This window comes from Pelophylax lessonae (genome assembly GCF_965119305.1).
Source record: "Pelophylax lessonae genome assembly, chromosome: 1".
NCBI lineage: Eukaryota > Metazoa > Chordata > Amphibia > Anura > Ranidae > Pelophylax > Pelophylax lessonae.
The window spans coordinates 508,875,750-508,893,240 of NC_138768.1; the positions used below are offsets into that span (position 1 = coordinate 508,875,750).

The following is a 17,491-nucleotide window of genomic DNA, read 5'->3' on the forward strand; positions in this document are numbered from 1 at the left end:
CCAGTTAGTAAACTGTCCATAAAAATTAGGAACAATGGTCTAGCTATCACCTGTGTACGTTCTTTCTAAAGCTAACCCTGATCTGATTTATGTACTCTAAAAATAATGAAGACTTAATCCAAAATGGATGTTTATGTACTCTGTTCTGTGAACTGTTGTGTACCATTCTTATACATATCCTCTGTAATTAATAGACAATGTTAATAAACAATACAGCTTCCCTTGACCCATATTTTGTAATGTTGTTTAGCAAACTGAGAACTAAATCTAGCTTTTATTGGATACGTGTGCAGAAGTATGAAAACATCAGGTTTACAACCTACACTTTCTCCTAGCTCCCACTGACATTCTAACATGTATGATGTGTTGTGTGACACCAAAATGTTGCTACAGGTTGTACAAAACAGTGAGCTGTCACAAAATGGGGACAAGTTTTCCTACCGTCTCTCCTACCTCCAGGTGGTGGAAATGTAATTTTATACAACGTATCTTAGATTAAAATCCTACCAGAAACTCATTGTTTTAACTTATTCAATGTGTAGACAAATAGGAACCAAAAAAGTGAATTGTATGTAAACTGTTTGGTTTTACTCAGTTATAATCAGATAAAAGCTATTTCTTTCAGCTTTAGATAATTATTCTGAGTTATCTGGAAGTGAAATAGTATTTTAAAAATCAGCACAGAAAATAAACATGGAGAATGAAGACTATGCAGATTTTATTTTGAAGGACACTCGGTATTCCTGCCAAATTAAATTACACTCCATATAGGGCAATTTCTTGACATGACTGTTTTATTCATAACTGTGACCTTGTCTTGTAAAATCAAGCTGTCTGAGCAGTTTAACCGCTCTTGACTTCACAAACAGAGAAGAAAGATTCCAGTGTGGCACCTACATGGTCGAGAACTTTAATACTGAGATCTATACAGGGAAATATACATTTGTTACACCACATCGTATTAGAAGACTACCAAAAAAATAATTATACAAGTTTAAGGACTAAAAGATATATATGACCAGATACATTTTATTTGTGGTAAGGATAATTAGAATGATGATACTAAAGATCCGTTCTTGTTATAGTTTCTAATCTACTTACTGTATGTGTGTATATGTATAATTCATGCACCTCTGTGGGAAAGCTTTGTTCCTCTAAAGAGCTATTTTCATATAAATCAGTAGAAAGAATGATCTGTGATTTTACTCATATTTTATTTTTGGGTCTGTCTTGATTCGCTTTAGGTGAGTTTTGCATTTTCATACAAGCTTACAGGATTGCTAAACCCTTTTGATGCAGGTGAAATGCAAGTTGTAAGGTCACCTATCAATAAATTGTGAATGATTTTACAGTATTGTCAAACTGATGCCATTGATATAAATTCATCAACACAGGACCATATTCAAACTGGGATTGATTTACTAAAAGCAAATGCACTAATTTTCCCCACGGCTTAGTGAATCTGGTAAAGCTCTGCTAATGTCCACCATCCAATCATGTGCAAGCAAAAATACTGCTTTTTTTTTCTCCTTGCACCTGATTGGGTATTCTTCACAAAGATGGAAGATGAGCTGCACTGTGCTTGCCAAGTGCACAGTCTGTTTAACTTTAGTAAATCAACCTGGTTTTTATAGGTAAAACCTTTTTTGTATAAAGGATTATGAGTGTTTGTACCCCTTTCCTTCTCCCTTCTATATCAACCTATATGGGTGGTTTCAGGTGGTGTACTTCTAAAATCTTGGGATTACCTTTCAAGATACCAGCTGCACCAGTTGATGAACTTCAAAGGGATCAACATATTTCTGCCTTGTTAAACAAAACTAGGGGGTTAATTTACTAACTGCAAATAGACGGTGCACTTTGCAAGTGCAGTTGCACTTTGCATGGGCATATGCTCCAGAGCTCAGTAAATGAGGGGAAGCTCCGCTGACTTCCAACATCCAATCATGTGCAGGCAAAAATGCTGGTTTTTTATTTTCTTGCATGTGATTGGGTATTCTTTTCAAAGTAAAGCTTCACCTCATTTACTAAGCTCTGGAGAAAATGCTCTTTCAGAGTGCAACTGCACTTGTAAAGTGCGCAGCCTATTTGCCTTTAGTAAATCAACCCCTATGTCTCACATTCACCAATATAACAATAAAAAATAGATCCATTAGATCTACTGTCTTCTCTGTCTTGTGTGTGGTTCTTTTCTCTGTTGAAATCTGTCAGAGGTAAAAATTTGAATAGCATTTCTATCGTGTTTCTGTTCTTAAGAACTTTGAGTTCCACAATGACTGATGTTTTTAAAGAATGATTGTCGTCGTTGATGGAGTACATAATCATGCTAGATTTCTTTGGCCCAGTACGTACATAAAAATAATAATTTGATTCATTCATTAAGTAGGAATCTTTGCTTTTACAAACTAGGAGATTCCAATTACCAGTTCCCACAGTATTTTTAAAATTGGATCGTTCACTTAGTGGGAACATTTATGGTTACACATTGTTTTCAAAAATGTTTATTTTGAAGGAATAAAATTTAAATTATTTTAATGTAGAAACTAGACCATGGGAATCACCCATGTTACATTTTCCAGTTACTACTTCTGGGAAAATCTAATAAATTGTGTCAGAGAGGGAAGTTTTGCACCTTTAGATTGTGAGTGAAGAGGTTTTTAAATATAGATGAAATCTAAAATGGAACAAAACCTTTAGGATATTTTAATTAAAGCTGAAGTTTAATCCTTTGTGCTTTTTTCACGGTTTCTCCTCTTCCTTTGCATCAAGAAAAATAAATAAATCATTTCTGATTTGATTGTATACCTAATTGTAGACCCACTGATGTCTTCACTAGGTCATTGTTCTTCTCTAAGCAATGAAGACGGAATATGGCTAGTGGGAAGGGCTGTCAGGCTGCTGTACATAACTTTCTGAAAACAATATAGCACCCTGCTTCAGTACTCCTCTCAAGAGCTCCTAGCCCCAATACAAGCAGCAGTCTGTCTCTTGGCAGGAGTTATGAAAATATTAAAAAGCCTTGATACAAGAATGTCAGTTTAGAAGAATGGGCATTACTTGGTAGACTGCATCTGCATGCAGACCAACCTAGGTAATGTCCATGAATAATGTTGAGCCTCTGCGATGGAAAGAAAAAGGATCTAATGAATGGAAAGTGTTGGGCCAAGGACAGTTAGACTAGGGAAAAAAGAACTGGATGATGCTAGATGTCATCCAGCCAGGAAAAAAAGGGCCTACTATGTCTGACCTACTGCACCTCCTCAGTGAAAGAAGGTCACAGTGTGCAGTAAAATCAGAGTAAACATTTTCAGTAGCAGAGAGGAGCCTGTATGACTGTGCAAGACAGAAGGTAAGGCTGGAGTTCAGCTTTCAGTTGCAAAACTAAAGGGTGGATATATGAGTGTGTGAATTATGTATCTTATGTCAGTTTCCTATTTTAACTTACAATTTGTGTTGTGGAGCACATGTAAGAGTCTCATAAGATCTGGGAGATTGGCACGTTGCACAAAATTCCTGTATCATTAATGGGGCAAAACACCCACAATCCAAGAGAAAGCTTGAACTTGAACAAAGATAGAACTGTTAATCTCTAGTGTTAACTTTATTCTGGTGATATATTATATCTTATTGTTTACTAAAGTGATCTAACATTGACACAGGTGTAAATCTTTTATGTTCTGACTTATGAAATTGAACTGAGAGTATCATGTTTTCAAAATGCTGTTCTTCATCATACATACAGGATGTGCCACTATCTAGTCCTTTCATCATCTCTAATATTTTCTTCTACCATTCAGAGTCTGGGCACAGTTTTGCAAGTTATTTTTATACAAATGATTTCAGGGCATGCAAGCATTTTATAACGCCAACAGATGGCAGGCTAAGCTGCAAAATAATAAAGTGCATTTATGAAAAACTTAGCACATAGGTAAAAACTCATGGAAGTAAAGGTCTAGTAAGGAGATAAGCAAACAGTACAATGGGCTGTATGAAAAAAGAAAATTCAATGAAATCAAATAGTTATGTTGTTACAAATCAGACAGATTTGTTCATGCATGTGAACTATTCTTTTTGAGCAATGTCTATAATACAGATACATGGTATATGATTATGTGATGTATGGTCTAAATACATGGTTTATAATACAGAATATGGTAACATATATGTATGCAATATGGGAGTGAACTGGTTATTTTTAATTTAAAAGGCAATTTTAAAATACATTTATGTTTGCCTTGCATTTTAATATAGATTTTAGGTATCTATCTATCTATCTATCTATCTATCTATCTATCTATCTATCTATCTATCTATCTATCTATCTATCTATCTATCTATCTATCTATCTATCTATCTATCTATCTATCTATCTATCTATCTATCTATCTATCTATCTATCTATCTATCTATCTATCTATCTCTTTATCTATCTATCTATCTCTTTATCTATCTAATTATTTATAGATGCTAGTCTCAAAATGAGTGGGGAACTTTGCTGATCCTTTACAATAAACAAGCAAAACTAGTGGCATAAGAGCATGCCCACCTCAACCCTAAATAAATGTAGTGCATAATGATTTCAATAATAATAAAAATAATATCAACAACAATAATTACAGCAAATTAAAAAGTAAATGTTTATTGATCCTAATACCTTTTACATAAATAAAGATCGAGAGAGGCCTGGAAACCTATGTCCTGGGGTGGAAGCATGACCAACTGGCCTATCCCCAGTAGACCCTTCCTATGTGTGGCCCTTACCTGTGTCATGCTAGTTTTCAGCTCCAGTTTGCACCTCCCACACTTCTTTATAAGCCTAGTTTCATCATGGGATATGGAGTGTTAGATGATCACATTATGAGTCATATGATCCATGGTTAATAAGTGATCCTGCACATGCATGTTGCTTGTTACTAGATAATTAAAGCAAGAGTAAACCCATCCAACAGTTTCAAAAAACAGTTACATTTCTGGCACATGCCAAAAATGTAACACTCCCATTGGTTGTGTTCTCAAGCAAACTGTCAAACTATCCAATATCTGGTGTCATAACTGATCACATGTGCAGCATCATGGTAGTTGTAGATTAAACAGAGGCCAAGATCGCAGCCTCCTTGGCTGAAGCCGATAGGATGGTTTATTTCCACTTTACATTTGATCTACCATGGCTGCTGGTGTTCAGCCCAATTTATTTTAGTAAATGAATATTGGCCTAGTGATAAGCAGCAGTCTGTCTGTGTTAGTAATTTTAACTGTGGATACTGTTAGTTGTAAGATGATTGTCCAATTGTATTATCGATTTTGCCATTAGTACCTAATGTGGCAGGGCAAGCTGCTTACTGAGGTGAAAAAAAGTTTAGGTTAACGAAAACTGAAACAAAAATTTCATCTCAGAGTTATATAAAAAAGCTTTTTTTAAGGGAAGAAGTAATGGGTTACCAGCTCACAGTTGTTTAGCAGCATTATACATAAATGAAGCCTTGAAATGTATGCTAACAATTCCTATGTTTTATTACATACGGTATTACTTACAGTATAAGCTCTCTGTAAAAAAACTGTGTTGAAACAGGCTGCTCTTCTACACCCTCTTAAGCAATATTTGGGAAGTAATGTAATATATTGTATTACCAACTGCTTGCAAAAAAGCAAATTGTCCCTATCTAACAATTCACCTTAAATTAAAAAAATACAGAGTAGGACTGCAATACACAGAAGAGCCTTGGTGAGGTGTGATGGCTTCAACATACTGTAAATTTGCAAACGTGTGCAACTAAACCCTCTGTTTTTAATGTAAATTGTTAATGGGATCAATTTAATACTTTTGCAGTTAGCTGGTATGTATACTGGGAGGTTTTCTGTTGTTTGTGATGTTCAGAGACCCTCCATGTGCACCTTATTGCAAAGGCTAGTTATAAATTGGGGTAGTTGCCATTTTTGTATACCTTGTTTTCTGGATTTGGTGTGGGGACACATTCGATGCCTTAAGCTGCCATTGTGCTTTTGCTGGGCGTCTAGTGTGTCCCTGTACCTTTAAGGAGGAGTGGGCCCCCTCCAGGCAAACTGCTCCTAATTTATCCACTACTATATATATTCTAACTGGGAGACTCTAAAATATAGAGTTACAGTATCTCACAAAAGTGAGTACACACCTCACATTTTTGTAAATATTTAATTATATCTTTTCATGTGACAACACTGAAGAAATTACACTTTGCTACAAAGTAAATTAGTTAGTGTACAGCTTGTATGACAGTGTAAATTTTCTGTTCCCTCAAAATAACTTAACAACCAGCCATTAATGTGTAAACCGCTGGCACCAAAAGTGAGTACACCTATAAATTAAAAAGTCCAAATTGGGCCCAAAGTGTCAATATTTTGTGTGGCCACTAATATTTTCCAGCAGTGCCTTAACTCTCTTGGGCATGGAGCTCACCAGTGCTTCACAAGTTGCCACAGAATTCCTCTTTCACTCCTCCATGATGACATCACGGAGCTGGTGGATGTTAGAGACCTTGCGCTCCTCCACCTTCCATTTGAGGTTGCGCCACAGATGCTCAATAGGGTTTAGGTCTGGAGACATGCTTGGCCAGTCCATCATCTTTACCCTCAGCTTCTTTAGCAAGGCAGTGGTCGCCTTGGGGGTGTGTTTGGGGTCGTTATCATGTTGGAATACTGCCTCGTGGCCCAGTCTCTGAAGGGAGGGGATTATGCTCTGCTTCAATATGTCACAGTACATGTTGGCATTCATGGTTCCCTCAATGAACTGTAGCTCCCCAGTGCCGCAGCACTCATGCAGCCCCAGACCATGACACTTCCACCACCATACTTGACTGCTCACCTGGTTGTGGCCACACACGCTTGACACCATCTGAACCAAATATGTTTATCTTGGTCTCATCAGACCGCAGGACATGGTTGTAGTAATCCATGAATAAAAAGAGAAAGATAACCGCGCTAAAGTAGGCAAAAATATATCAAAAAGCAGCGACTTCAAGTGTGACCACACCCTCAAATAATGTATAGAAAAATAAGCCGCGCTGCGTGATATGGGTAAACAAAATAAATGTCCAAACAAAATCAATGTCCCAAATATCAACTTGAATGACGCTGAAAACAGAGAACACACTCCACGGACTCTTTAAGAATTGCGCTTACCAAATAGCCACTAAAAATCGCAAGATTCATGTGCTGAGATGTTGTCACAGATCTGGGAGATTGGAGTTGTCAGAGTCCTCAGCGAATTGTGTGAATAATATATAAGAAAGAGAAAAAAACTTGCATAGTGTGATACCGTAAATATAATGATAGGTTATATTAGATTCCACCACCAATAGGAATCCCTATCAATTGTGCAGCAGCTCACCAAATAAATATGATTACAATCAGTGAATATCCCAGTGTCAAAAGAAATAAGATGTGGAATAGAGCCACCACCAATTGCGAAGCCTCTTACCAAAAATAGATTAAAATGAGCAGATAGGTCAATCCAAATAGCCAAGAAGCCAGGAACGTCACTCAAAAAGCACTACAAGCCTCTTACCAGACGATACATATTCTGTGCGGTATAATCTCTATTGGCGCCTTCCCATCATAGGTACAGCTCCAGGGCCAACGGCATCAATGATGTTTGCTGTGAAACTCAGTACCAGAATATAGTGTACCAGCCCGAGTAAAGAGAGAGCGCCAATAGTGTAATACAATCTTGACTGGTTTATTAAATTAAAAGAAAGACACTTACAAAACAAAGTGAATAAAATCGCAAAGGATGGAAAGCCGCCGGCCGGATGGCAAGGCACATCCGCTCCTAGGATAACTTCCGGGATGACATCAGCACGCCGCGACCTGACGGCGTTTCGTCCAAGAAGACGTTATCAAAGGTGAATGTAGTAATCCATGACCTCAGTCTGCTTGTCTTCAGCAAACTGTTTACGCGCATTCTTGTGCATTATCTTTAGAAGAGGCTTCCTCTAGATTGTTTAATGTCGAAAGATTTGCCATTACTGGTAGATGTAAACCTAGTTAGACCCCTTATGTGGGTATCTACCTGTTGACAAGCCCGACATCTCCTACATGCATTTGAGGTTTCTTTGGGGGGTCTATAACTTTTTTGACTACTCTATCCCCAATAGTGGATGCCTTCCTATATATAAAAATTGGCTGAGCTGGTAATGCGTTTCCCAAAAATGTATCCATAATAAGCACTGGCCAATGTTTTCTAAAAATAGTTTCAACCTCTCTAAACTGAGAATGAAAGTTAGTAATGAAACCCCATTCATGTTTCTGATCTGGGTTTTTGATGGTATCCCTCAGACAGACTTCCTGAGGTAGATAAGGTCAACAGGTAGATACCCACATAAGGGGTGTAACTAGGTTTATATCTACCAGTAATGGCAAATCTTTTGACATGAAACAATTTATTACATGTAATTCTAGACACATACATTATGCATTAGAATGTCTATGTGGCTGGCTTAATGTACATTGGACGCACTAAAAGGACTGTGGGAAAGCGAGTATCAGAACATATAGCGAATATACAGTATGTAAAGGCTATAAAGATCATAGCATCAATGTACAGATAAAACAAAAGACCAGCACTATGGATGAATTCTCAGAGACTATGTTAAGAAAAAATAGGTTGCAGCCTCCAACCAACCCCTAAGAATTAGGGGTCAAATGTTAGGTGGGGGGAAGGTAGTTGGAATTGGCGCTACCTTTTATGTGAATCGTACCAACAGTGTATCCAAACCATGAGACAAATCATGCAATTAAAAGTGCCGGTGCAAATATGTGCAGATAAATAAAATCGTGCAGATATAAATTGTATAATGTATGGCTGGATAAAAACAATTTCCAAAGTGTTGGTGAATTAATTTAATGTGATAAAATGAAGTGTATAAAATCAATAAATATTAAAGAGACATAAAATCACAAACGAATAAACGGTGAATAAATAATATATTTAAATTGTATCTAAATAGTGATGGTGAAAAACTGTAAGTGCTTAAGGTCCCGAATTCCACTAGAGGTCACACTTACCCCACAGCAAAGGTATCAATCCTGGCTGCAAAGGGTAGAGCAAAAGAAGATCCCCAGATCTAGCACCAATAATCCTTACGGACAAGAGGATCCCATCTGAGTGTTCAAACAAAAAGACCTCATAGCGTAGTATGTAACATTTACATTACACAAGGGAGCAGCAGTGACTCACAGTTAGGCTGTAGCTGATCAACTCAGAACGTGTTAGCAGCGCCGGGGAACTTCCTCGTTCCACACACGGCAGACTGCAGACCGGAAGTGACGTTCGACGTATGGTACCACCCTATGCGTTTCGTCATTGGACGTCTATTGGAACCTGTCTACTATCACCAATATTTATACATTGTTCTGCATTTATTTATATATGTTTACTAGCCATCACGATACCATAGCACTTTATATTGTTTACACATATGCACGTGCACTTTTGAATTTATGAATTTTGAATTTGATATATGGTACTCAAAATAGCACTTTTTTATTAGACCATTGCTTTATATTGCTATATTGTTTATATTATTTATAATATTTATACTTAGGGTAGCGCAGTACCTTCTTACTCCACATGTTTAGATCACTATACTATATAGTGCACTTGTTTACTTGCTGCTTCCCATATACACCACTGTACCTAGGCGCGAGTATATATCAGTTCTAACTATTGGTAAGAGAATGATCAAAGTTGGAAACTATGTGGATTTATAACACAGGGACTTTAAAACCCGGAGAATGAATATAGAGCTAGATTGAAATTGTTTTATTAGTGATTTTTAATGACTATGCTAATATTGATCCAGATATATTGTATTTTGAAATGCAAACATATAGTGATCAATGGTTGAATATACATTTTTTATTGTTATTTATTTGCAAGTTTAATTTTAATAATTTTATAGAAATTTTATTTAAATGTATATGCCGCAGGATGACTTTAGTGTACAGCTTGATTTATGCTAACTAACAGACCAATATGGGTGCTTTAAAACTGGATTAGCATTTAAATATGTGATTGGCACTTTAAAAACCTCATGGGTTTATTTCACTTATTGCTGATAATATTAAGCACCGTTTGAAGTGCCCAGGGGTCCGTAGTTAGTCAAGGGGGGAAGAAATGCATACTCTTGTCCATAGACTAGTGAAATAAGGGCGGAAGTGGTGCACGTTGCTTCCTATAGTTGTATATAATGGAGAGGTTGGGTTACGTGGCTATGCTGCTGATGAAGGTGTAATGACAAAACGCATCTGGGGCATGACTACATGCCCTCCGAGATTGAACGCCGGACAGAACGATATCACCCGGAGATCTCATGCACTCACAGGTGATAGATACTGAACTGTCAAGCGGATTCTACTAAGTGAAAATTGCGTGTTATTTTGCTTTTAAACCATGACCATATAATGATTGGAGGTGGAGAAGATCATCCTCGGGTCCCACAGCCAGGATCATTTATCTAAGGCTCATTAATATTCACCTTCTGGTGAGTATAGCTACATAGGGGAGTGATTTTCAAGTTGTGTGGTGGAAGGAGCACTGGTGTGGAATATCAACTTTAATCAACACAGTATACATCCCCACTTTTTGAAACTGTGATCTGTCTACAGACTTTATTTATCAGCATCCTGAAGGATGTATATAGTCTAGCGCCACTAGTGTGATGGTCTATGGTGGTTTTAATTTTGGACTACTGTTTCATTACATATGTATTAGGATGTTTTCATGTGTATAGTGGCTGCTGGAAATGTATTTAATAGGTCTTCAGAGGCGCTGGGCGTGATTTTATAAATTGTTTGTTCATTTTATATTTTCATCTATTGGAGTACCCATTTATTATGTCTTACTCTCTTTAGATTTTTAGAATTTATCACAAAGATACACAGGTGTTGATTTGATAAAGGCGAATAGGCTGTTCACTTTGCAAGGGAATTTGCCCCAGAACTTAGATAATGAGGTGAAGCTCTGTTGACTTTTTTCATCCAATCATGTGCATGGAAATTTTTTTTTTTATTTTCCTTGCATGTGATTGGAGTGCATATATGTAATAATCCTCCTGAAGATGCGGATTACAATCGCAAAACATGTTGAGAAACATGCGCCTAGTATGAATTACTGCACTTTGGTTTGAATGCAATAAGTTTCCATCAGATGATTTTCTAAACTTAGCCTTATATGTCATAAAAGCTCTTCTTGTTTGATGAACTACTGTTGGACTATATGTCCTTTTTTCCCCCTTTCTTTTAAATATTATGTATTGAAAACATTTTGTATTTTTATATAAAACCTTTTTTTCATATGTGATCTCTGAACCGAAGGTAACTTGAACGTCCAACAACCTTTGGGTTTTTCCCCTTTTTCCACATTTTTTGAGACTGTTTTTCTAGGGACGACAGTCTCTGTCCTCCCCTCTTCTCTATTGCATGTGATAGGGTAATCTTTGTAAAGTAAAACTTTACCACATTCACTTAACTCTGGAACTAATTCCATTTGAAAGTACAACCTCCGTTTCAAGGTGAACAGACTATCAACCCAACAGCTTTCGCATTTTTGAATCTTTGTGTCAAAATAGTTTAAGTGATATTATCCTTAGTCCCGGTTCACATTACCGCGACTTGTCAGGCGACTGGTCAGCCTGACAAGTCGCGGTCCATTCAGTGCTACGGGAACCGTTCTAATAGGAGCGACTCAAGTCGTTCCGACTTAGAAAATAGTTCCTGTACTACTTCGGGACGACATCGGAGCGACTTGCATTGACTTCCATTATGTGAAGTCCGTGCAATTTGCGCCGAAGTCGCGGTGCACGCGACTTCACAGGTCGCCCCCGAAGTCGGATCACCATAGTGTGAACCGACACTAACACCCTGAAAACTGTGTTTATAAACAGAAAAAGTGTTGTTGCCATTATCATGAAAATGTTGGTTAACAATGTCATTATCTAATGATCTAACTGTCGAACACTATAAATGTTGACTCCTAACTGTATTAAAATCCCACATGACACATGCAGAATAGCTAATACCTTAACAAATATGGTTCTACTCAACCACAAGGACAAAAAGTATGACAGAGAATTCAATACCAAAATATACTATAGACATGAGGTTTAAGCTGGGTATACATATAAGTATGAGAATTTTCTATTGAAAATAATACGGAAATCCTTGGGAAATTTTATATGGAATTCTGGGAACATTCACATTTTGTTTGAAAGTAGTTCAAGATTTGTTTGCATTTAACATTCAATTTTGGAATGAATAGACTTTACCAACCTAAAACCACATACACTGTTAGAAATTCCTACATTTGGGAAAAAATTTCCATCCTGCTTTTACATATTTTCTCATCACAATGATTAGAATACTGAACAAATGTTCACGCAACACAAAATGTCGAACAAAATGTCACTAGTGTATACCCAGCTTAAGGGCAAAGATATGTTTTCTTGCAAATTCAGTAGTTATCTTGCTTTAGTATAATTATTTCGTATGGAATTCTTGTACTTGTAAGATACACATTTAGGTAATGTGCATGCTGACAGAATTATGCTCTTCTTAAACTGCTAAACCTGTGCATGCTTTTTCCCAAACCCTTCTCATATCCCTTAACATGTATTTCTAACCCTGTTTCATTATAAACCTTTAATTCCATTTTTTTTTACAGATCCTGCTGTTATATCCCCACAGGACCCTACCTTAATGATAGGATCATCACTAACCGCAGCTTGTTTAGTGGACTCTGACTTACACCTGAAAGCAGAGGACCTGTTCTGGACCCTAAATGGGAGAAGGCTTCCCACAGATTTGTATAAGATACTGAATGGCACAACCTTGAGTGTGGCCTTAAATAACCTGAATGGATCCAAGCAGCAATCGGGAGACAACCTGGTGTGCCACAGCAAAGATGGGAGAATCCTTGCAGGATCATGTCTATATGTTGGATGTATGTCCGATTTTCAGACTTAGCAAACACAGGCATGACAAACTGGTTGGAAGTCCTGTTCCAGCAATGTAGTTTTATGGCAAAATGATTAGCATACTTGCTCTGTGGCACTAGCATATTGGATTTCATTCCAACTTAAGAAGGGTCTGAATTAGGGTTGTGGGGAGGAGGATTATACCTACAGTCTGGTCTGGTTTAGACAAAATGTGGTCTAGGCTAAAATGATGCAAGTGGTCTGGATGATGCTGAAATACTTTGCACATTTGCTAACATTTCACATTTTTTATCTTTGCTTCAGAAAAATACCTCCTTTTTGTTAAAAGGGGGTAAATATTAAAATACTTTAAATATATGACTATATAATTTAATTTTAATTTAGTGAGCAATAACTATACAACATTTATCTCCCTTCCAGAAACATTTACCAGCGTTTGCAAAAATGATTTTAAAAAATAATAAATATTAAGGTTTTTTTTTTTTTGAGTAGCTGGATGATCTAAATATGACAGCCTGGCTACACATAGCTTCTCTATCTGTAAAAGTAAAAGGTAGCCTAAAACATATTGTGCTGTTATTTATGTAGGTACGGTATTGTTTTAGCCCATTAAGCTCCTATTAAAAATTGTATAAATTTATTTCTTATACTTTACATGTAAATTTGACTGCAATTCTTTGCAGTCTACATTTTAGACAGAACATTTTTAAACTGAACCGTGTAAAAGGTTCATATGTACCTCCAGCAAGAAAAAAATACTGCGCTATGTTTGACTGAGCTGGTGGGGATAGTTAACTTCTTTGTTATCTCTTAAATCTTACTGTGCTGTGGGGGCATAGGGCATTATTTATGTGAAAGCCAAGTACTGTGAAAAGGATTGTGGACAGTTTAGTGAATGATTCAGTGGGGTAAAGTGACAATCTAAAGGGATTGAAGGTATAGGGAGTAAACCCTGAACCTGAACTGTCTAGACTTCTTATCTAATGCCTATTTGGCTGACATCCACCCATAGCCAGCTATTCCATGGTTTAGTTAAAGCATCTAAGCACCCACCTGTGTACAATGTCTCCTAAAATATAGACATGAATGTTGGTTATATGAGGTAACTTTGTTCTATATACCATTTTATGACAAGTTGTTTCATGGCTGACCACTTTCTATATAGAGCACTTTTATTTTTTTTTACAAATGTGTTAAAATCAGCATTGTTGGCTAAAATTACCTAAAACCCCCAGAATATTTTATATATATATATATATATATATATATATATATATATATATATATATATATATATATATATATATATACATATATATATATAAAATACAAAAAATTGGCAGAACCCCAGCTCTGCCTTTCATAAGGCGGACTTTACTGGCACGACCAAGAGACCAAAATAGTAAAAAATATATAATTTTATTATCCAAAAATGTGTTTTTTGAAAAAAAAAAAGGGAACAAAGAACATCTCAACATATAAAATACTTCCACCATGAACATATAACAAGAACATCACAGTGTACACAATATAAAACCAGTGGAACAGGACATAGGAAAAGGAACTGGAACAAAGGACACTTGCTCCTGGTGGGGAGACAGGGATGATCCTATATGCCCCACTTTATTACCATGAGGTGACCCAGTTCCAGCAACAGAAAGTTGATACAGCCAAAGGGTATTTTTTCCCCTTTTTTTAAAAAAACACGTTTTTGGATAATAAAATTATATATTTTTTACTATTTTGGTCTCTTAGTCGTGCCAGTGCCACCTTATGAAAGGCAGAGCTGGGGTTCTGCCAATTTTTTGTATACAATTAACTGGATGCGGCACTTTATAGACAACTATTTGATATATATATATATATATATATATATATATATATATATATATATATATATATATATATATATATATAATGTTCTAGCACGATGTGCTAGTTATGGCTCTGGCCGCTGCCTCTGTTTTTCAGCGCAAGTGTGTTGCTCTGTCTTGATGTTCTTTCTTTGTGCATTTCGTAGCTTTTATTATCTCATGCTAACACTAAATGAAATTAAGCCGTTTCAGTATACTGTATGTACTCATCTTCTTTTGAAGGAGAGTTTAATTGTGATTGCACACACATGAAAAATAGATCACAGTGAATGGTCCCTAAATCTATTCTATCTGAGAACAATTTTTGAAATGGCGGGGACTCCTTTGTGGATCTTGTAGCAATTGTAGACCATGTTCATCTTCCCAATTACCCCTCCATGTTCTGAAACTTGAAAGTAGCAGAACAGATGGCCTTTCAATAAAACCTTGATGTTCTTTCTGTTGTTTGTGTTTTACCGTTCTCAATAAAGCTCTGGACCTTTGAGAATGTTTTAAGGGGAAAATGTAAAGGTCCCATTGATCACCCTGTTTAATATTTCAGGCAATGGTTCTACTCTTGTGGAATCTGAAGCCATCATTTACTTTCCACAAGATTATTTTTTTCAGGGAAACCTACTTTGGAAAGCGCTGAAACTGAATGTCGTGGCTTTGACGCTAAGCTGAGAAGTTGCAGTGCTAAAGCCAAATTCCAGTTTAAAAAAAAAAAAATAGGCTTCAAATGTAAATGCCCTACACCTGTTAAAATAAGAAAATACTGTGTTTGCACTGTTTTCTGCAACATTCAGAGGAGAACATAAGCTGTGACAGACACCTTTGTGCTACCAATATGACCAAAAAGTAATACCTCCATGATCACCAAAGCAATAGAAATCTAAATGCAAGGTTCTCCAATCTCAGACATATTAAAGTTGTCTTTATTAGCAGCTTGGCTTCTTCTTTTGCATCCTTTGCAGGAGTTTCAGCAGATGCTCTTAGTAAAGAAGCTAGTTGATATCAAAATACTTTCTTCTGGCGCTAAATAAATGATGTAGTGGCCTCTTCAATTGATTTCAACTCATGCCAACATGGTTATTTTAATTATGTACCCATTTTCCTTTAGTTTTGTAGCAAGAGCATGGTTTAGAGGTTGGTTGGAACCTTTATAGCTAATAAAAGGGCTATCCTGAGGGTTACAGGGGATGGGGCCAGCCTTATTAGGATACACATAAAATGCTTGCATTTCAGTAGGTATCTATTTCATACTGTCAGTGAAAGGGAAAACAGTTTTGCTCTTTTATCACTATGTGGATTGGTCTGCATGATGTTAATGTGTTTATTACCTAGTTGTAGCATAATTGGTAACAGAGCAACATACTGTGCTGTAATTGGAACTTTTTTCCTGATTTCTCTAACTGGTGGTCAATTGGTAGCATTTTATTTCTGTCTGAATATTTGCAGGATTATTACCAGAAGTATATATTATCCTATATATTATCCCATTCATAGTACTTTATCTTATTGTTTCTATTTTAATGTGACAGAGAGAGGTAGCAGCATTGCAATCAGGAGGGCAGAAAATGGGGATTACCATGTTTAGTCACTGGCCCAACTTTAGTGAGGTTAGGATGACTGCAGGTTTTGGGTGTCTGTGTTCTACAACAGCTCTGCTATCCTCTAATAATCTGTTTATAGCCAGACTGAAAAAGAATATTGTAAACTCTGTTCTGATTGAAAATGCAAATATATGCAATGGGTGTACAGTTCTGGCAGCACCACAACAGTGTCTAGGCAGACCATATTTATTTCCAACACATATTTCATAGACACCCATGCTGAGTTCATTCCAGAAGATGAACTTATTCTTACATAAAAAAAGAGAGGAAAAAGTAGTCCATGCAATGCCCGTGAGATGAAGGTGAAGGTGAATCAAAACATTCTGACTGGAGAAAGAGGTGCTCTTAGTGCACTCACGACCACCACCTTATAGATTGGCCTCTCACCTTAATACTACTTGTACTAGGCTTAAACACTCCTCTTACACCGAGCTATCCTGGATCGATCCTCCCCTCAATAGACACAATGGATCGGCCGCAATCTAACACTCCAAAGACCAACAAGCCAGTAGTACTTCTGGGTCAGCTCAGATCGGCAGCTCCACTCATAAACACGTGTTAGGGAACATAAAACCGGACAAGCCCATAGTGTAATACTGATAACTGTAATGGCCAAAGTGCATAAAAAGACAGCCTCTTACTTTTGAGAAGATAAAATCAGCGTGTAATATCACAGCAGTAACCGGCGAGTCTTGCAGAGACCTCGCAAGACTCCAAACAGCAGCGGGTGACGTCGACGGCTCCGCCTTCCCCCCGTACGCGTGTCGTCCCCCTATGGGTGGAGACTTCTTCAGCGGTATTGAAGGCTATGTAAGACGTCACCCTTTATGAATACCGGATTGCCCGCTGATTGGCCGGGCGGTTTGGATCCTCCGATTGGCTGTTCTCAGTTGTCAAGGCAACTAAGACGCAACTAAGACGCCGCATTCCTCTGAGAGCGGAAGTAGGCAGGCTCGTGCCGAGAGAGACAGCCCATCGCTCAAGCCGCGCCACTCGCTGATTGGCCGAGCGGGGCGGGTTCTTCTAACTGGCTAATCCTAGTAGTCATGGCGACACA

General features: G+C 37.2%; 1 protein-coding gene across 2 annotated transcripts in view; it reads left to right on the forward strand.

The window, feature by feature from the left end:
• Positions 1 to 17,491, forward strand: part of CRLF1 (cytokine receptor like factor 1) — a 219,814-nt gene that overhangs the window by 93,245 nt on the left and 109,078 nt on the right. For both annotated transcript variants that reach the window (XM_082243854.1, XM_082243853.1), the window contains exon 2: positions 12,695 to 12,973. In XM_082243854.1, the coding sequence (XP_082099980.1) occupies positions 12,695 to 12,973 (279 nt within the window). The remainder of the gene's footprint in view (positions 1 to 12,694; positions 12,974 to 17,491) is intronic.